Below are 22,468 nucleotides of genomic sequence, written 5' to 3'. Positions count from 1 at the left end.
TAGCTTTTAGGCAAAGCACTATTTTAGGAAACTTTACAAATTTGCACTTGATCTAATTTTTTTGCATTGAATAGACATATACATGGATAAATGAAAGACCACGGAAAAGATATTGAGTAAGTCTTAAGACTGTGAATCAGTAAGGAAAATAAAATGTTTTCTTTTTTTTTCTTTTACTTTTTTTTCCTTCCTCCCTTCCCCTTAATGTTTTCTAATATCTACATGTTTTCTATTTCCTGGGTCTTTATTTAAAATGACAGGCTACAGAGAAAAGAGAAGATGGTGATTTATGAATGTGACGTTTCAATCACCTCACTATAAACAAAAATGTACATACCAAAAGAATGAAGAACATAAAGAACACAAAGGTAGTGAAATAAATTGGTCCCAAAACTCGATTAGCTTCCTCAATCTCTGCAAAGTTGATATCGCCCAAAATGATACGGAATTGAGTGAAGCTATAAAAACAAAACAAAACAAAACAAAACAAAACAAAACACACAATATAAAAACAAAGAATGTCTGGCAGTTCAGGTAACATTTCTTAAAGATGATTTTACATTTTTGGACCTTTTTAGCAATGTAAGTAGCTGCCAAATGATAGAAAACTGTCAAGCCCTTTGGAAAACTCTTGCTACTTATATCGGCAATTGAAGCCTTCTGGAATAATAATAATATGCTTTCATGCTACGTATGTTACTTCTATTTGGTTACAAAGAAAATATAATTGTTATTCGGTGACTTATAAAGCAATTGGCTGTAGGAATTCAATACAGGGTATTGAATCTGGGTAAAACATGCTAACTCTAAATCTTCACAATGGTTACCCTGGGTTTGAAGTTAAAAATCTTTTCCAAAAAAAAAAAAAAAAAAGATTTCAGAAGGATAGCCAAAATGGTTTGTGTTCCAAGATTCAATATGGTCACATGTACTCAAACTGGGGCCAAAGTGGCCAGGGGTTGGGCATGTTGGGTTGTATACAGTAAAATCATTTCCATTCCTGAGTTTTATCAAACAGCAACATTAATTAGGGATCCTTGTGCATAAAGCCCTGTGAACTTCCATGATCATGATCTTCTTCTCCTTTCCTAACTATGTCCTTTCTAAATGGCAAACAAATCTGATACTGGCTACTTTTTTTTTGTTTTTAGTATCATATCTGGAAACTTTGGAAAAAGACCGAAAATTCCTATACTGGTCTGAGTTTATCCTAGAATATAAGAAATATCTTTATTTTTTCCTTAGAAAATTATTTGAAGTTCAAAATATATGGCAGTAATATTCAACAGGAATAAAAATATAGGCAAATGGCTTTTTAAAAGCCACCATCTGCATTTGGTGCTAAGACCCTGGCCTTTGGCTAGTGTTGGTTTACTGTTCTACTGTATCTGACTACTCTACGGCTGCTATCTTAAGCGACAGCATTTTACAATGTCTTGTCTTTTTTGTATTGGTGGCTCAATGTTTCTGAAAAGGTAATTAATTCTTATTTAAAATAACTACTTTTAAATACTTGGTAGTCAAATGGCGACTGTGAAGATTTCTTTATCCTTGAGAAGGCAGTGACACCTCTGATTAAATTTTTCTCCTTCCTTCCATGCATACTTACATACACTCTTGGAAAGTACTGAAGTCATCAATCTGAGTGCCAAAGACAAGGTATGCCAACTGGGCGTAAGCTAGGAAGATGATGAAGAACATGATAGCAAAGCCAAAGAGGTCTTTGGCACACCGCGACATGGTCGTGGAGAGCTGGCTCATGGTCCTGTTGAAATTGATAAATTTGAAGAGCTGTAAAAGAGAAGGAAGATGTCAACAGAGAAAGGGAGGAACAAAATGGGATATATACATACGATATAAAATATCATTCAGTCCTAAAAAAAAAAAATGAAATTCTGACACACACCGCAACATGGATGAACACTGAAAACACGCTAAGTGAAACAAGCCTGACCCAAAGGACAAACTGCCCGATTCCACTTATATGAGGACCCGTGGGTAGTCAATTTCACCTAGACAGGAAGTAGAACAGAGGTGACCAGGAGCTGGGGGTGGGTGGGTGTCGAGTTAGTGGTTAACAGACAGAGTTTCAGTTCAGATGAGAAAAAGTTCTGGAAACCCGTATTACAGATAGTTGCACAAACTATTATATATATATTTTATATATATTTATTATGTATATATATAGTTGCGAATGTGCATTTTAATTTTAAAATTAAATTTAAATTGCTACATGTGGTTAGTGGCTACTGTCCGGACCACACAATCCTAGTGCCTGGGCTGGAGATGGGGGCGCAACTGGCTCTGAATTTCCTGAAATTCCTGCATCTCCAGGATTGAGGCTTATTGTATATGCAATGCCCTCACCTTTCATGTACACGCAAATGCACGCCATGCCTTGGGACAAGAAGGAAATGAGTGAGCAAGAAACCACTCGGAAGAGGTGTCTGTTCCAACCTCAATTCTAGATAAAGCTTCCCTTACGGCCTCCACCTGGAACAGCTGCAGTCCCTTCTAGGGATCATTTCCAAGTGCAGCGTCTCTCCCTCCCACCACCTGATCCCTTCTCCGCTTTCTCTTTCTCGTCCTCCACCTGATCACCCCACAGAAGGTGAAATTCAGACCAGCTGGTGTCAGGGCAGCCTGGGGCCGTCCTCTTACTGCATCGGTTAAACAAAACCTCCAGGGACAGATCGTGCAAGAATTCTGTGGGACTCGTGCTAATAAAAAGAAAGAAAGAAAGATTACTAAAAACTAGAACGTGAAATTTACAAATTACCTTAATCCAGACAAAAAAGACCATGACAGCAGCTATATTGTTGAACTGTATTTGCCAGAACGCCAGATGCTCAAAGTTGGGGAAAGTATTTTGATCTTCCAGAAACTGCACTAGCACCTCCGCATCTGATGTTCTGTATATGTTAATTCCTATAGCGAAGACTGAGAGCTGGAAAACAAAAGATTTAGGTTTTATTACAGTGTTTTAGAAATCTATAACTCACCTTAAAATAACTAGTTTTTCTTCACCGATGTATCCATTCTAGGTCTCCCTGTTATAATCACCCGATGTCTTCAGTGTTTTCTCACTCCCACAAGAATAACATATTTGCTATATTTTATCAGCTAATTCTAGTGGCAAATGGTTTGCTAATGACAATGGAAATGCTTCAAAAAAGGAAAACAAATTTTTAAGAGTGGGTTGAGGGAAAGACTAATTCCCTTGAGGTAGGCTAATAGAAAACGGAATGCTAATAGGGCAATGCAGCCTTTATTGGGATTTCAGAGGATCATTTCTATCATAGGACAGTGGGAAGGAGGGACACAGAATAATATACGGCACAGCTATGCCAATCCTGACTTCTAAGCATCAAACAATTAAGCATGTTCTATGCTTAACGTATACCAGGACTTAGAAAGAGGTTATCTGTTATTGCTAAAGGGAGAAAAGCTTGTAAAAATTCACAGTTACACAGAGGCCTCTGGAAGGAAGTGAACAAGAGGATGCTTATTTAATTAAGTGATTACGATGAGGGGGAAACACCTTAGTCGTTATACCTGAGTCAAGGGCAGGCCCAGCATCTACAAGGGGCCACAGTCTTGACTCTAACACTCTGCCTTCTGATTTCTCACAGCTCAGCCAGAACACTTTGATGGCTACAACTTAAATTTCATACTCTGTGGACTACTGGAAGAAAATTTTACACTGCGGGAGGTTTTCTCTGCCACCCCAAAATATTTTCAGGGTGTTTTTTTTCCTTGCCATCACTTTTCACATGTGCAGAAAAATAGAAATTAATTTTTACCAGCAGTTGAAGGAAGATATAACTAGCAAAAAAACAAACAAACAAAACAAAACAGTGCTTTCTCCTCCACATCTCGCAGGGCAGGGCAAAGCCAGATCCGAATGACTGAGTTATTCTGGTTACATGAGAGCTGACCGGAAATGCGTCTCCATGTTCAGAAAGGTCATTCATGCAAAAGGGGAAAATAATTAATAACACAGAAGTAGATATAATTGCAGAGAACTTTTAGATGCTTTCTTGGGACTCTCAAGATCCACGATGCTGAGGCTACAGACTCGACTTAACACGCTTTAGAACACAGCAGGGAATCTGGTATCGTTCTCCAACCTACCACAATGATCACAACATCCAGACAATTCCAGAAACTCCTGAAATAGTGTAGTCTGTGAATGCGAATTTCCAATATCTCCTCCACCGCGTAGTAGAGGATAAAGAAACAGAAGATAATCTCACAGGCTGCCAGGAAGAAATCAAAAGTTGTGACGTAGCGGATCAGCTTTACCGGCTGAAATTGCCAAGATGGAATCACACCACCTGTCGCCGGGAATTCAACCAATAACCTGCGTTGCAATAAGAGCAATTAAAACAGTAACAACGACACATGGATGTCGCTAGGCAAGACGTCCATCTGTTCTGTCCCTGCACTATAACATAATAAAACCACCACTGTGAGTCACCCTAAACTAGTGGCAAAACATTTTTATCACAGCTAATAACTCCACACTTGTACAATTTTGTGCTACAAAAGGAATAAGACGTTCCAAGGTCTTTTAGCCCCAAAGGATTACTTCGTTCTGTATTCCCTCTACTTTTCTAGTATTTATACTGCTTGAAATGTATATATATATTTTTTTGAGACAGAGTCTGGCTCTGTTGCCCAGGCTAGAGTGCCGTGGCGTCAGCCTCGCTCACAGCAACCTCAAACTCCTGGGCTCAAGCGATCCTCCTGCCTCAGCCTCCTGGGTGGCTGGGACTACAGGCATGTGCCACCATGCCCGGCTAATTTTTCTATATATATTTTTTTAGCTGTCTATATAATTTCTATTTTTAGTAGAGACGGGGTCTCACTCTTGCTCAGGCTGGTCTTGAACTCCTGACCTCAAGCGATCCTCCCGCCTTGGCCTTCCAGAGTGCTAGGATTACAGGCATGAGCCACTGCGCCTGGCCAAAACGTTGTATAATTTTTTAAAATGTAAAACGTAATCAACAAACAAGCCTTTCTAGGACTTCTACTAAATGCAAGTCTTTCTCTTGGGCAACATTAAGAACATAAAGAAACATAAGCCATGCACTCAAAACATGTACGATCTGGTTGAGAAGTAGGATAAACATTTTGTACATACGTAAAGATAGAAACTGAGTCTCTCATTCATTCATTAGGTAACACCTAAGTAGCACTGAACAGTCTGCCCTCCTGAATACTTTTTGCTCGCCTTATCAGAGCGTTAGAGTTACTAGGCAGGTACCCAATACACGTCTAATTGCCTGAGACTGTAACATATACTGTTTTACATTCATGCTGACGGCACTGGTCTTTAGTGCTCTACCAGAATTCAACTCAGGATTTTTTTTCTTGCCCAATCCCCATTTTGCAGGTGTTATACTGACTAACTTGAGTGACTCACTTAATGGTACAGTCTTCCCATCTAACTAGAAATGGAATCTCTAGCTCCTTAATTTTAAGCCCTTTAAAAGCCCTTTTGTCAGCTCCTAGCCATGACTGTCTCTTCCATGACAAGGTGGCAGCCACGCCTTGGACCTGAGCATCCGTACAGGCAGGGATGACAGCAAATGAGAACGGGTCAAAGAAATGGGAAAATTCTTCCTCCCTCTTCATCGTCAATTCTCCTGTTCTTTCTCTCCTATCTGATGTGTTGGAGAATAACGCAGAGAACCAAACACTCAGCTGAGCACAGCTTAGGGAAATGAAGTAACTGCACTGACAACATCCTTGCAGTACGGGGTGGAAGCGAAAGAAATGCTAAGACTTTCTATAAATAGGTACGTCCGTGTCAGTCGGAGTGGCCTGCCTGTGTTTATCCTTCTCTTTCTATCCCCACTTGAATCATTAGGCAAAACTCAACAATAACTGCAATCGATTTTCATTCATTTCTAGCAATCGCTACTACAGGTTGAGTACCCCTACCCTGCAAATCTGAAATCTGAAATGCTCCAAAACCCAAAACTTTCTGAGCACCGATGGGGCGTCACCAGTGGAAAATTCCACATCTGACCTCGTGTGATGGGTCACGGTCAAAATGCAGGTGCCAAATGCGGTTTATTCTGTGATCCCAAGGGAAAAATAAAATGACCTTCGAGCTCTGTGTATGCGCTGGATAGAAACATGAATGAATTTCCGTCCCTGGGATATCTCATTATATATATGCAAGTATTCCAAAATCTGAAAAAAATCCGAAAATCTCAAACGCTTCTGTTCCCAAGTATTTTGTAAGGGCAGGGATTTTTGTCTGGTTCACTGATGTGTCCCAAGATCCTAGAACAGTGCCTGACACATATTAAGTGTCCAATAAATGTTTGCTGAATGAATATATGAACAAGAAGCCCAGACAAGCCACTGGCATTTTTGTCACCTTTCCTTACTCTCTCCTGGAGTGGGCACGACAGCAACATCACAGGATCTGTGAAAGGGACTTCCTGCGCCTCTGGTGGCCCTGGGCATGAGCAGGGACCTGGGTACCTACTGAACGTGGGGCAGACTGCGGTGCTTGTGTCTTGCTAGCATGGATGTCGTCTGAAAGTGGGACACTCAAGCAATGAGTCAAGAGCTGATGGCCAGGGTGCTTGGTGAGGAAGCATGGAGCCCTCATCACCCTTGCAATGGGTGAGGACAGATGCTAGAAAAACAAAATGATTTTTCTGGAAAGGTTCTAGCATTGGGATGAAGTGGGACAAGACGTAAGGTTCTTTCCTACCTGTAATATTCTATCTCGGATCCCAACTCCCTTCCCCAAATATCCTTATCCCAGTAAGGCTTCAGCATTCACCCCCCTGCTGTCAGTCCGGACCCCTGGCACCCTCATTTAGCCAGCTGCAGGCAACGGTCCTCTGCCCTGTCTCCAGAACGGGACGTACACACAGCAATACAAAAACAGGAGGGACACGTGCCCTCGACACACACCTGACCACGCAGAACAGGTTGATGTTGGCGTTGTACACCGAAAAGTCAATAAAAGTCGCCCGGGTTCCTCGGTCCAACCAGACGTTTCTCCTGAGGCCAGCAACCTGGGCAGCCGTCGCCTCTCTGGTCCTCGACAAATCCAGGTAGTAGCCGGCGCCGCTATAGGTCGCAATTATCCCCCAGTGGCTGCTCCCATTCAAGTCTTTTTCACTTGTGTAGATCCAGCTAATTAAAAAGCAAAAACAAACAACAATGGGGTAAAATCAGCACTACGCTAGTGACAGTTACCCCGGTGAGATAAAGTATAAGTCTTATCGAGCTGGGGAATGTCCTTGACATGGAACTTCGTAAGTGTTTTTTTTGCTGTTTAGTTCTCACACACCGATTAGTCCCATTTTAGGAACGAGGGCCCTGAGGCTTAGTGAGGTCAACTTAGATCAACTTCGTCCCCAAACTATTTTTTTTTTTTTTTAGAGACCGTGTCTTGCTATGTTGTCCAGGCTGGGCTTGAACTCGAGATTCTCCCACCTCAGCCTCCTGAGTACCCAGGACTATAGGTGCACACCACCGTGCCTGTCTTAGTCCCAAAGCTTTTGAGGGTAGAGTCATGGTTCTATCACTTCTTCACGTTTGCATCCAACACACGTTTATTGAGCATCTTCACATACCAGGCATCGTTCAAAGCTTTGAGAACACGGCAGTGAACAAAACAGAGTCCCTGTCCCCAGGAAGCGTGACTACTGATGGGAGCTGAGGGTGTCAGGAAGCCACCCGAACAGCATAATTAACATGGAAGAGGCAACTTGTTTAGTAGAAGAATCCCAAATACGAGTTTGGGATTCAGGCTGGGTGAATCCCGGCTCAGCTGCATTTACTAGCGGCGATGCTTTGGATAAGTGAGTGTCAGTTTTTGCATCTATAAAATGGAGAGGATACCTATTTTAGAGTTGTTTTGTGAAGAGGACATGAGATAATGCATGAAATCATTTCTTCAGTAGTGTCTGGCACAGAGCACTGGCTGTATACATTTCTCTTATTAATGATGTGAGATTAATGAGTAAAACTTCGGAAAAGGCACCGCACACATGAAGGGTGTGCTTGTGCTTTGCAGGAATTAGAAAAAGGAGCGTTAGAAAGCAAAGGAAAGCCAGGTGTGGGTGGCATACGCCTGTAGTCTATTAGCTCCTCTGGGAGGCTGAGGCAGGAGGATTGTTTGAGGCTAGCCTGGGCAACACAGCAAGAGCCTGTTTCTAAAAAAAAAAAAAAAGCAAAATCACTATCATCACCTGAAAAAAAGTCCTTCGAGATTACTCAGTCCCTTTGCTTTAAGTGTCTGGATTTTTATTAAATTTGTTTCTTATCGGCCTTAGCACTAAACAGAGTGCGCGCTGGATGGTAGATAAGGAATCTGGCTGTCGAAAAGGTGTTTGCCCTGTTGTATATTAACAAATCCGGATTCTGGGTGACTCAGTTCCCAAGAAAAAAAATCGAGATGAACTGGCAGAATTAGCAAAGCTTACAAGACAACTCTGACCACTGTCTCTCACCCAGGGGCCCACCCTGAGACTGCTGTGGAGCTTTCCCCAATTCTTTGTAATAACTACAGTACTTCTAAAATAATAAGTGTCGTCCCTTAATACACAAGATGTTTGAAATGCGGGTACCAAAGTGTGCAACCCTCCTCCTGCAAATATGCACACGTACAAATGCATACTGAAAATCATAAACATTTGAGAAAAATGGGCTTTCAACCAGACAGAAAACCACCTCACAGGCCTTACACTTTAGGTAACCGCCTTCTGAACAACAATCTATTTGTAAGAGGTCAATAGATAAAAGAATGAATGCATGAACGTGACCAGGTGGCCCTCAGTCACTGACACTCACGCAGTTCCATTTCGTGGCCCGAACGGAGCCCTGTCTTCACTGCTGGTGGAGTAGACGTCGTAGCACTCTTTGATTTCATCTCGCAAGTCCTGGGGGATGGAACAGGACCCGTTTCTGACTTTGAGTTGCCGGATCCGCGGTACCCCCAGCAGCAGGTTCTCGTAGAAAATGAAACTCCGGTTGTCAGCTTCCGTCTGGTTGTGGGGCTGCGTCTTCCAGTACAGTCCATCCAGCAAGGCGCCTTCTGTGAACTGAAGGCGAAGGAAAGATCTTTCAGAAGTTCTGAGCTCAGCAGCTTGTCCTGCTCCTGCCTGGAATGTTCGTGGGACCAAGCGTTCGGCAACTCTATGGCGAGGGTAGAGTGATGAGAGTGGGGTTTGTTGTCAGAGAGATTTGGGTTTGGATTTTGCTCCATCACTTGCTAGTTGTGAGGCTTTGGGCAAGACCCTCTGAGCCAAGTTTCCTGCGTTTGGAATACCCATTTCTGGCGTGCTTACTGCCCCCGGCACCCAGTGGCTTCTTAATAAATAGCAACTCATTTTGGTTCTAGCACCAAAGGTGGGGTGGTGGTTGCATAAATCCAAGACCACGATCAACTCAACTTTCCCTTATTAAAAAAATAGCATCCCACATAATCATGGCTCTAAACATGTTTAGAGAAAAGGCTACAGTGTGGATCACCAGCCTGCCATCTAGTGGATCTTTTATTTGCCTGGACTATTTTGCTGTAGGATGAACTCTCCAACCCCTCTCTGCCCCCTAGAGCTTGGCATCTGTTATCAAGAATGTATACATGTGAGAAGTCTCTAGCTGTTTCTCAGCGTGCTGTCCTTATCAGATGATCAACAGAAATCGACTGATTCGGCCGGCCAACGTGGTGAAAGCGTCATACACGGGTGTGGTTTGGGATGCCAGCTACTTTTACACACTAATAGGTTTCCGTGACCCAGTTTTCTCTATCCCGAAAATCAACAGCTCTGACTCCAGGGTTTAGTAAGACTTTTTAGAATGCATCTCCCCTGGGAGAAATAATCATTTCCTTTCCAATTTCCCTTCCAATTTTCTTAGATTCCCAGCACCCTATCTTTCAGATCAGTTTCATATTTTTCTTATGAGAATCACTCATGGCTTATGCCCTGCTACTATGTTGGAACTTGTGACAATTTGGAAATGCTGGGTTGAATGTCACGAAAGCAGACCTTTGCAACAATGTGCCTACTTTGTATCGGCCGCTGTTCTAGGAGCTGGGGACACGTGTCATCATCAGCAAAGGGACAAAACACAAAAAGCAAAGCAAGACAGAACAACCAAACTTCCCTCATGGGCATGACCTTCTCGGAGGTTCTCAACAAATATTGACTCATGAATGAATGAATGAATGAATTATAAACTAGGATGAAGAAGTGGTTGTCAGGCTAGAAAAAAGGTCGATTTTTCTCATTCTCTAGCCGTGTGACCATATGCATTTAAGCATCCTGAGTCTCGTCCTCATTAGCAAACCGAGGCATACGAAGCCACATGAACAACTTTCAGAGATAAGGAGGTAGTTTCAAAGTCATTTGCAAATACCTTCCAGAAGTCTTCCATTGAAGACAGAGTTTTAAAGGTAGTTTTCTCGGTTTTGGACACTGGGGTGTCTAGGAAGAGCTGTGACATCATCCGGGTGTAGTAGTACACGTTGGAGCTCATCATGCCATAGGTCACTGGAACACAGAAAGACCCAAATGAACTCCATAAGGGGACCTGCACACACACTGTCACCCAGCCAGCTGTCCTGGTGGACGGGCGTTTTGGACAAATATCCACATAACGTCTACTCTCACCCTTGCCTTCCTTCCCCCATCGTTCTCCCAGGATATCTGCCTGTCTCTCTAGCTTACACAAAAAGTACATAACATTAACATTGGCTTATGTGAAACAAAATTAGCTTACTTTTTTCTTTTTTTAAAGAGACGAGGTCTTGTTCTATTACCTAGGCTGGAGTGCAGTGGCTCCTACCACCTCTCAAAACTGTATTGGACCGGAGTTAAAGGTTTAGAGTTCTAATCCATTTACAGAACAAGGTATTGGTCACGCAGGTGAGTAAGATGTGATCTCTGTCCTTAAGGAAGTGTAGCTCACACTGTCCCCACAAAGCACAGACACGAGGACAATACACCCTGCAAAAGCCTTCTGTGGATGCAGAGTCAATTGAGGGGAAAAAGTGATAGGATACAAAAAGAGTAAGTAGTGATGACTCCCCAAAACTAATGAAATGAGTACGTGATTATTTTCAGTTAACTTGAAATTAGAATGTACTTTGCATTCATTGATTGATATAGACCATTCTGGAGTTTTTTTTTTTTTTACCTGTGGGTTTGTTGTTGCCATTAGGAATTTTGATAAATTATATAAATGCTTTGGTTTACAAAGATGGTATTAACTATATATAAGAATGTAAATATAAGTATTTTAGCAGCTGATTTGAAAATGTATCTCCTTTATGTTCCTATAGTGCTCATGATCTAACATTATTAATTACTGCTTTTGAAATCCTCAAGATTTCTGTGTTGGCTTTAATGGCTTCACTAAAGGGAAAGTGACAGATTGCCTTGGTTATGTAGCACCCCCTGCTGGAAAGACAGAGAAACAACGCCTCCTAGCTTTGAAGGGATGATTATTGCAACAGAACTTTAATCAGCAAGCATTAACTCGGTCTCTCCCCTGCGCCAGGCCCCTGGGCTGGTCCACTGGACATCGGAGTGACAGCTGTACACATTGTTGCAAGAGTCAGCTACTGCATGAGTCTCTGCAGGGTGCAGCTAAAAGACCCCTGGATTTGGGTTTGAGTTTCAGCTTTGCTCCATCCTGAATATCTGCCTCTGTTCATGATTGTGGGTCTTGGTGTCTTGGGATCTGGGGATCTAGGGATCTAGGGATCTAGGGCAACTACTGAACTCTTCTGAACTTGATTCTGTTATCTAGAAAATGAGAATAATAATATCTAGGGCTTTTGTAAAGCTCAACTGAAGATAAGATAAGGACACATATTTGAATGGATTCTATGAACTGAAAGTGCTACACAGATGTACCTCAACTTACAGAGGGGCTAGATCATGATAAACCCACCATAAGTTGAAAATATTGTAAATCAAAATGCATTTAATGCGCCTAACCTACTGAATATCATAGCTTAGCCTAGCCTACCCTGACCGTGCTCAGAACACATCCATTCGTTAGCCTACAGTTGGGCAAAATAATCTAACACAAAGCCTATTTTATAATAAAGTGGTGAATGACTCATGTAAGACTATCGTATCACATGTTGCTAGCTCACAAAAAGATCAAAATTCAAAATTCAAAGTAAGGATTCTACAGAATGCGTATCACTTTCACACCATTGTGAAGCCGAAAAATCGTAAATGGAACCACGGTTAAATGCAAAGCACCATACAAAAATCAAAGAATCATGAGGCTTGAATTGACTTAGTGGTCACACTGGGAAAAATTCTGTGCATTAGTAAACAAGACGGACTAGTGAACAAGAGAATGGAAATGGGCAACGTCACCAACATTTGGTGACAATCTCCCTGTTCAAACTCACTAGTACCATTAAAAACCAGTGTAGGGGTATCACATAAATCAATATTTAACTTATTAAAATTACAACTATAGAAACTTACATGTTTCCTTTATCTTTTACAACTTACGAATCTTACTTTCGGAAATCTAGTAAATTTAAAAAATTATTTTTAAGGAAGCTTTTAGGACTTAGTCAATTAAATTCAAGGCAGTCGGTGTTAATGTAATAAGAATGGCATTGTTAAAATATTGATGAAATTTTCATTCTCTTCATATACAAAGGGGATTCTTTCCGAAGCTGGGGTTAATTTTTAACCATTTCTAAGTGTACGCTGTAAGAATAAACTCCTTTATCAGAGGAATTTGGTTAGAGGACGTGGGCTCATAAGTGTGCTGTCTTATCAGTTCTCATAAAGGCTCTCTAGGGGACGTGATGGAAATTCATCACACAATACCCTTTGATTCGAAGGATAAATCCATTGCTATGAGTTTCTAGACTTTTCGGGCAAACGGTTCTTAAGACTAGATTCTGGCGAAGGTTTCCCTCCTCCACCCCTACAAGAGGATGCAGGGACAAACTGGAAGAAGAGAGGACAAGGAAAGAAATGGGTCTATAGTGAGTTTGCTGTAGAGTAAAAGGCTGCAATTATTGAAGATTTGAAAGAAATAATGAATTAGAACGAAGGCGTTGACACAACATATCCAAATCCAAAGGAAGGGGACTTTTTAATTTAATTAAAATTTTTTTTTTTTTTTAGATAGGGCCTCGCTCTGTCACCTGGACTAGAGTACAGAGGTGTCATTGTAGCTCACTGCAACCTCAAGTGCCGGGGCTCATGTGATCCTCCTGGCTCAGCCTCCCAAGTAGCTGGGACTATAGGCATGCGCCACCATGCCCAGCGAATTTTTCTATTTTTTGCAGAGACAGGGTTTCACTATGTTGCCCAGGCTGGTCTCGAACTCCTGGCCTCAAGCAGTCCTCCTGCCTGGGCCTCCCAGAGTGCTAGGATTACAGGCGAGAGCCAATGTGCCTGCCAGAAGGGGACTTTTAAATATATACATCACTAAAAGTAATATTAGGTGGAAACATTTGTATTTCCTGAAAGTTAAACTTGGAAAGTCATTTTGCTGGAAACAGTTCTTATGTAGACTTTAGGTTAACTGACGCCAAAAGAGTGTGATAATAATGACACTGTAATAATAGTGACACTGTATTCATTGTTAAGAAATCTAATGCAAAAATCCTTTGACTTGGCTTCTTGGTGTCTAGCTGGTTGCCACATGCACCTCGTAGTGAAAACGGTCGCAAGTGACAATGAATTGGCCAGTCACATAATGACAGTTTTTAATTAATGTTTACCAGAGCATAGAAGAGAACTTGACCAAACTCTAAACTGGAATGAAACTCTTCACCTTTCCCTTTCTTTGTGCTAAATGCAACTTCATAGTCATCAGCACTTGATTATATTCTTTCTTGCACCTTTTTGAAAGCCTCCTGTCGCCAGGCACAGTTTTGGGACCCTTCTCTTACCAAATTTCCATTCCGCTACAGGAGGACAGTCAATAAACAAACACCCAAATAAAAAACATTTGGAATCGAAACCAACGATGAGAAAAGCAACTTCCAAATCGACCCTTCTGGTGTACATACACTTCTCTTGAACTATGATTTTGACAGGTCAAACATTTTCAAAACTTTTCCATTGGTGGAAGAAAATATTCTACTTACAGATGCACAAGACTATGAGAAAAAGGAGGTATGTGACCAGTTCCCGTAAAACACTTTTAAGGTATTTCTCTCGGTCAGTGTTGCTTTCTTCCATGAGTCTTGTTCCCCAGAGACCTTTAAAATAATAATGAAAAAAAAAGTCATTATATTTAAGAAATCTCACGAATGGCAAAAAAGGAAAAAAAAATAGTGTCAACTGTAAGGAAGATTTTCTTTTTTGCTTTCTGTCTTTCTTTTCTTTTCTTTTTTTTTTTTTTTTTGAGACAGAGTCTCACTCTGTTGCCAGGCTAGAGTGCCGTGGAATCAGCCTCACTCACAGCAACCTCAGACTCCTGGGCTCAAGCGATCCTCCTGCCTCAGCCTCCCGAGTAGCTGGGACTACAGGCATGCGCCACCATGCCCGGCTAATTTTTCTATATATATTTTTAGCTGTCCAGATAATTTCTTTCTATTTTTAGTAGAGTCGGGGTCTCGCTCTTACTCAGGCTGGTCTTGAACTCCTGACCTTGAGCGATCCTCCCACCTCGGCCTCCCGGAGTGCTAGGATTACAGGCGTGAGCCACCGCGCCCGACCTGTCTTTCTTTTTTTTTTAAAGCACATTCTGGATGCAACTGAGAAACTGCTTTAGCAGGACTACCTTTTATTTAAGAATATATCAGGCTCTACTGTCTCCCCAAAAGTACAGGACACAAGGCGATGATCCAATTGCTTTCTAAATTCCCATGCCCATTAGCAAATATCTTAGTAAAAATTGAGAAAGAGAACAGGAAGTGAGGGTAGCTTAACAGAGGAGTTAAATAATTGTGCATAACTCATCAGTTCTTCCTCTTTGGGGGAGGATGCAACCCGGTGTGATTACCTTGCTACTAAACCCAGTGAAGTACATGAAGTGACTATGCTGCAAATGATCCCTTTGAGGTCACCCCTGATGACAAGAGGTCCTGGTTGGAGCATCATTTCTTTTTTTTTTTTTTATTTCAGCTTATTATGGGGGTACAAAAGTTCAGGTTATATATATTGCCCATGCTCCCCCATCCCCCCGAGTCTGAGCTTCAAGCGTGACCATTCCCCAGAGAGTGCACATCTCACTCATCATGTAGGTATACACCCATCCCCTCCCCCCACCCCCTACCTCTGTCCGACACCCAATTGGTGTCATTCCCAAATGTGCACTTAGGTGATGATCAGGGAAACCAATTTGCTGGTGAGTACATGTGATGCTTGTTTTTCCACTCTTGGGATACTTCACTTAACAGAATGGGTTCCAACTCTCTCCAGGAGAACCAAAGAGATGCCAAATCACTGTTGTTTCTTATAGCTGAGTAATATGGAGCATCATTTCAATGTGGACACATCTATCACGCTTCCAACGCACTGGCATAAACGCTCTGCGCTGTATGAGCGCAAACTGTCCTTTAAGAAACTGTTCCCCTAAGCCTGCTTAGATCAACAGGTTTTTTACAAATGAACATTGAATCATTAAAAGCGACAACTCATCCAACTTCTTTCTCTCCCTTTGCAAAAAGAGTAGAATCAGCCAGCAACTGTGTTCTGCATTTTCCCAGATGGAAAAAGAGTTGGGCTGGATGACGTCACCCTCCGTGAGCTTGCCCGGGAGAGAGACCGCAGTTCTGGACTGAGCCAGCACAGACACGGTGGCCGTCCACCCCCTGTTAATGAACAGTGTGGTAAAGTCACATTGCTGGTTACTTGGAAGAACCTTAAGGTTTTCCCACAGAGACAAACTTCTCAATCCTTTCAGTTAGATTAGATCGGCTATTCATGGAAACCAACCCGGCCCCTGCACGTGGCCTCTCGCTTTTATTCTCCAGACCTTAACTCCCTCGATAATGGAAACTCACAAAGCCACTGAAGCCACCATCGAGCCACACAGAGAAAAGGGAAACATAGGACTCGAAGAAATGAGTTCATCACTAGCGTGGATGTATTTTTCAAGTCTTATAGTAACATATTACTTCTCCTAAATTGGGGTATTTCCTTTCCTTTTCTTTTTTTTTCCTCCCAGATTTCCTTTAGGAAAATCAGCGTTGGAATCCAAAGACACTGTGTTCACATCATAATAGGTTTTACCACGCTGAGAGCGCAGCGAAACTTATGACTAGGTTTGCCTCTGCCAAGATCTGGTAGTTGTCAGGGAATTACTCACTCGAAAGAAATGCACCAAGCAGAACATTTGTTTGCAGAAACTCTATCGTATTAAAGAATTATTATAAATTTAGATGACATGGAAAATTACGACCCAGGATAACACAGAGGCAGCCAGAGATTAGGCTCAATAGCCCTGGACTCAACCACTCAGCCATTTCTTTGGGTAGATTTCTTTTGGGGGGCCAGGCCTGAAATATACATGTCACTAGGGCTTGCTGGTCTATTTGCTACCAGGGAAGACTGTTGCCCTGGCTCACTTGGTCAATGATTTCATTCTTTCCCATGATTTATAAACAACCATGCACTAAGGAACAGTCATGGTTCTTAATATTTCTAAATGGTACTGCTTGGCCTATAAATAGGAAAAACAAACTCATATCACATTTTATTCAAACTATACTTGCAATGGCCTATGGCAGTTTAATTCTAGTTCTTGCATAAAACATTTCAAATAAAAAAAAAGTCCCCTTATTTATATTTTTATATAATATACTTCCATATGTTTATTTTTTCTAAATGACTCTACTTCCTCAAATATTTATTGCTTTAAAAATTTCATCCCATTTTCCCACTGGGTATGTATGTAAGCTTGATCTTGGGATACAGGGACCTCTACATTCTGATGGGTAAAAACATGGCTGCATCCATAAAGAGGAAAAATAGCTGTCCTGGAGCCAACTAGTTCCCATGTTTGGCAGAGCTGATAGGGTAAGAACAGTTAAGCATGGAGCTCATGTCCAAAATACTGGCATTCTGCAAAATCAACTGTGCCTTTTCCCACACCTGTCCCAGCTGTGGTGAGAGAACCCTCCCAGCATTCCCGGCACCCGTGTTCAGCACAACAGTGTCTCCAGCTGTTAGGGAGAACGCGGAATGTGGGGGCCAAGGGACAACTGTCCAGCTTTCTTTAAGAGGGTGCTCAGCTAATGCCAGAACACAAATTGGACAACCAAAAAATGTCTCCAAACACTTGCCCAAGGGGCAAAGCTTCCCCTCTGCCATGTGCTCCTGGACACACGAATACATTACATTTTCCAGTTTCCCTTGCAGGGATCCTTGGTCACGTGATTAAGACCTTTGCCAATGGAGTGTGAGTGCAAGTGACATGGGCCACTTCTGGGATGAGGTCTTTAAGATTAGGTTCAACTCCTTCGTTTTATAAATGAGGAGCTGAGGCCCAGGAAGTTTGAGCTGTATAAAGTTACAAATGTGAGAAACTTCCAGGGAAACTCTAGACCACTTCAAACTTCAGTAATCTCTCCTACCTTTAGAAATTGCAAAAGTTACTTTCTGTTCTGATCCTAGGATGCTGCTTACATAGTGCATGTAAGATTTCTGTCACTAGTATTCCAAAAGGGGAAAAAAAATTGTCACTCATTCATGGTTATTTATTTCACTTTTCTGGGTTCATATACATAGGAAAATGGTAATGTGCTATTCAAACTTATTCCATTTTTGTAGCAGCTAGCACAGTGCTATCTTCACAGTAGGTGCTAAATATTTATTAAATGTTGCTTACTTAATAAGTGAAAAGAATGTCAACTATATTTCTTCTTAAGAGACATAGGCTGGGTGCTGCGGCTCATACCTGTAGAGGCCAGGAGTCTAAGACCAGCCTGGGCAACATCGTGAGATCCTGTCTCTATAAAAAAAATAAGCTGGGCGTGGTGGCGTGTAACGGTAGTTTTGGCTACTTGGGAGGCTAAGATGGAAGAATTGCTTAAGCTGAAGAGTTCGAGGCTGCAGTAAGCCATGATCATACCTCTGCACTCCAACCTGGGTGACAGAGAGAGATCTTGTCTTAAAAAAAATAAAGTAATAAAATAAAATGTATTAAAAGTGTCTCTACAGTTGAAAATTTCCTGAGTATGCCTTCCTACTAATCAGACCATTGATATAGTTTGACTAGAGGTTTTAAGACTATGAGCTAATTAAGTTTCCTGAAATCTTTCTTTAAAAGAAACAAATTTGTGCATATACTCATATAAAAACACATTTCATTTCATTATAGTCCATTATGGAGTTTATTCAAACAAGGTTAGGTGTGTTACCAAATGCTTAAACTGAGTTAAAAGGATCATGTGACTTACCATTATTGGTAAGTGAACTTCTCTTTCACTTCAGTGTACATTTTTTAAAAGTACATTTTAAATAGTATAATACTAAAAAGTATTAGTGAACCTTAAAAAGTATTAGTGTTTTGTTAATCTACTCACACACGTTATCCAAAAAGGGTATTCTGCCCCCTCCCATCCCCTGAATCAAATCAATTCGTGTAAGTACTTATGTAAAAGAGTGTCAAAATGTATACTTTTATAATCTTCATGAAGGACTAATAACATGACAAAGACTTGCTACACATTTTACATGTCTTATCTCATTTATTGCTCTCAACAAGTGATGAAGTAAGTATTCAAATCTGGAGGCATCACATTGTGACTTCAAATTAAACGACCAGAACAACATAGTACTAGTATAAAAGTGGAGACATAGACCAATGGAACAGAAGAGAACCCAGAAATAAAACTATACACCTACAACCAACTGACCTTCAACAAGGCAGACAACAACATACACTGGTGAAAGGAAACCCTATTCAGTAAATGGTGCTGGGAAAATTGGACAGCCACATGCAGAAGAATGAAACAGGACCTCTATCTCTCACCATATACAAAAATTAATTCAAGATGGATAAAAGATTTCAATGTAAGGCATGAAACCATAAAAATTCTAGAAGAAAACATACGAAAAACCCTTCTAGACATTGGCATAGGCAAAGAATTTATGACAAAGACACAAAAGGCAACTACAGCAACAACAAAAATAAATGAATGGGACTTAATTAAATTAACTTCTGCACAGCAAAGGAAATAATGAGCAGAGTGGACAGACAACCTACAGCATGGGAGAAAATATTTACAAATTCTACATCTGACAAAGGACTAATATCCGGAATCTACAAAGAACTCAAACAAATCAGCAAGAAAAAAACAACCCCAGCAAAAAGTGGGCAAAAGACATGAACAGAAGTTTTTCAAAAGAAGATAGACAAATGGCCAACATGTGAAAAAATGCTCAACATCACTAATCCTCAGGGAAATGCAAATTAAAACTACAGTGAGATACCACCTTACCCCTATCCGAAAGGCCTCAAAAAGTCAAAAAACAATAGATGCTGGCGTGGATGCAGAGAGAAAGGAACAACACTGTGTTAGTATCAAATTAGACCGCAAATTAGGAAAACCTGTGGAAAACAGTATGGAGATTCCTCAAAGAAATAAATGCAGACCTACCATTCCATTCAGCAATCCCCACTGCTGGGTATCCACCCAAAGGAAAAGAAGTCATTTTATCAAAAAGACACCTCCACCCAAATCATTATCACAGCACAACTCACAAAGGCAAAAAATGTGGAACCAACCTAAGTACCCATCAATTCACATATGAATAAAGAAAATGTGGTATATACACGCCTTGGAGTACTACTCAGCCATAAAAAGGAATGAAATAATGTCTTTTGCAGCAACTTGGATGGAATTGGGGACCATTACCCTAAGTTAAGTATCTCAGGAATGGAAAACCAAATAGCATATGTTCTCACTAATAAGTGGGAGCTAAAAAATTGGTACACATGGGCCCAAAGAGACATAAAGGACATTGGAAATCAAGAAAGGAGGTGAGGAGATATGTGATAAAAACATACTTGTTGGGTACAATGAACACTATTCTGGTGACAGACACACCAAAAGCTTAAGCATTATACAAGGTATCTATGTAACAAAAACATTTGTAGCCCCTCAATATTTTGAAATTAAAGAAAAAAACCTAAGTGTTACGATTCTCTCTTTTCTAGTTTAATAGATGCAAAAATTGGAGATCTGAGAGATTAAGTAACTTGCTTAAGGTCTTACAGCCAATGAGTGTTGGAACTGGCATCGGAGTGTAGGCCTAACCTGGTCTTCATCACATTGCTAGAACAATATCTGGATAATTTTTGTGCAAGATTTTCAAAACTGACAGGAAGGGAAGGGCAGGGAAAATTAAAAAGAACTGAGAATGGAAACTCTTAAAAGTGGAGATTAAAATAATTTGGAGGGTAAAAACAAATGCAACACTTTTGCAAAGATGCCTCTGACAAAATTTTGTAAAAACACGATCCCATCTGCTATGGGAAAATTCGTGTCCTCTTACTGGGCACTGACAAATTTGAAAACTCCTCTCCCGCTGAACTGCGACCCATTATCAGCGGGTATCTGGTGACTTCATCATCTTGTTGGAATCTCAAAGAGCATTGATTTAGTTATTTAAACACATACTTCCACGTTTTTGAAAGTAATGTAAACTTGTCTTTGCAACTGTTTTAGAAAAATGTCTAGAATTAGAAAAGGCCACATAACTAGCTAGACATCATTTTATTCTATTCATGGTGTTCTCGACAGCTTCCCTCCCCCAAACAAGCACAGACAACATCACCAAAACAGGTCATTAATGACAACCTAACTGCCCCCCCTCCCACGCTTTGGATAACACTGTACGGTCCCGTTTTCCTTTTCAGACCAGGATGAGGGGACAATGGAGATTCAAGTCCAGAGGAAGACCACGGGTGACAGTATGAAATTTTCGTTTGATTCTGTGACATTAGCAAATAGGAAGTCGCAGCCACCATCAGTTACACTAAGATATTCATTTTCTCTCCTACAAGGAAGAACACCCCAGATGTGCCCTTGTATCTTTGTCACTCATTTTCAGAAGTGAAAGGGGACATGCTGTCATGTCCTAAGGGGAGGCAGCCGACGCATCTGCACCAACAAGGGCGCAGTGGAACTCGGCGCGGGGACCGGAAACGGCGCGGGGTTAGCAGAGCGGGGGACGCGCTTCCAGGGGAGGCGGGACGCGAGGTGGCGCCCCGGGGAGCCGTCGCGGCGGGGCGGTGGCCGCGGCCCGCGCTCTTACCTCGCAGCCCGCGGACCAGCCTGTCGGCCCAGGCCGCTCGGGGCGGCTGCGCGTCCCGGGGGAGGTGGCGGCGCGGCGGGTCCCCGCCGGCGGCCGGGCCGCGACACGGCGGGGCCTGGTCCTCGCGCCCGCGCCGCCTCCCGCCCGGGTGGCCCGCGCCGGGGTAGCCGCCCAGTCCCCGGGCCCGGGCGCCCGCGGGGCTCACGGCGGAGGAGGCGGGCGACCTCCGGCTGCCCGGGCGCCACTCCACGTCCATCTCCACCACCGTGCCCCCCTCTTCGCCTTCCTCCTCCTCCTCCTCGTCCTCGTCCTCGTCCTCCTCGGCCTCGAAGCCCGGGTTGTCGCGGCTCCACGCCTGCCGGGAGCAGGACGAGAGCGGGGGCGACGGCGCGGCCGCCCCCCGCACGCGGCCCAGCTCGATCTCCAGGCCGCGCTGCTCGCTGAGGCCGCCCGGGCCCGCGTCGCCCGCCGCCACCCGGCCCGGCCGCGGCGCGTCCCCGGGCTGCTGCGGCTGCACGCGGCTCGGGTGCACCATGGCGGTCCCTGGCGCCCGGCGCGCGGCCCGGCCGCCCCGGGAGCCGCGTTCTCCTCCCGCCCCGGCCCGCCGCCGCCGGGTCCCCGCCCCGCGGTCCCGCGTCCCCGCCCGCCCCTCGGCCCGCCCGGCCCCGCCTGGCCCGGCCCCGCCCGCCCGGGCCCTTCCCAGGGGACCCGGCGGGGGGACGGAGCCGCTGCCTGCCCGGCCCCGAGGTGCTGCGCGGGCCCCCGTTAACCGCCAGCCACTCCTGCCTCAGTTTACCCAAGTGGATAGAGGAGAGAGAGAACGAGAACGGTTTTTTGGGCTGGTGCGGGAATGAACCAAAGCCAGCAGGGCCTAAGGGACCTTTCTGTCATTTGGACGCTACTGACAACCGCTGCTGCCGACTTGCTCCGCACGGGGCGGGCCATCGCTGCACACACTGGGGGGACTCCAAGAATTCGGGCCTGGGACTCCGGTGCGTCCACCGCGCTCAGTTCCCCCCTTGTGGCCCCCACTGGCCTCTGCGGAACAGGGTGGCCCTAGATCTAGAACTTTCCTCCCACCTCTCTGAACGCATCTCACTTGATGCTCTGCCGTTGTCTCCAGCTTAACTTGCCTTGAGTTTTCTCAACCAGCCTTACATTTTGGGGAGGACACAGGTCCTAATCTGCTTTCCTAACGTGGGCGTCCCTGTCCTACCTCCCTCTGT

The 22,468-nt window shown here is 43.2% G+C and overlaps 1 protein-coding gene across 1 annotated transcript in view; it reads right to left on the bottom strand.

The window, feature by feature from the left end:
- The window catches only part of PKD2 (polycystin 2, transient receptor potential cation channel), a 33,230-nt gene extending 11,438 nt beyond the window's left edge, over positions 1-21,792 (bottom strand). The window contains exons 1-9 of the mRNA XM_045536802.1: positions 21,243-21,792; positions 14,120-14,233; positions 10,399-10,532; positions 8,830-9,080; positions 6,943-7,167; positions 4,135-4,363; positions 2,780-2,947; positions 1,610-1,791; positions 338-458 (exon numbers count right to left, since the gene is read on the bottom strand). Coding sequence (XP_045392758.1) covers positions 338-458; positions 1,610-1,791; positions 2,780-2,947; positions 4,135-4,363; positions 6,943-7,167; positions 8,830-9,080; positions 10,399-10,532; positions 14,120-14,233; positions 21,243-21,777 — 1,959 coding nt within the window. The 5' untranslated portion in view covers positions 21,778-21,792. The remainder of the gene's footprint in view (positions 1-337; positions 459-1,609; positions 1,792-2,779; positions 2,948-4,134; positions 4,364-6,942; positions 7,168-8,829; positions 9,081-10,398; positions 10,533-14,119; positions 14,234-21,242) is intronic.
- Positions 21,793-22,468: the final 676 nt, after the last annotated feature.

This window comes from Lemur catta, chromosome 24 (assembly GCF_020740605.2).
Source record: "Lemur catta isolate mLemCat1 chromosome 24, mLemCat1.pri, whole genome shotgun sequence".
NCBI lineage: Eukaryota > Metazoa > Chordata > Mammalia > Primates > Lemuridae > Lemur > Lemur catta.
This window is presented reverse-complemented; position numbering and strand designations above follow the sequence as displayed.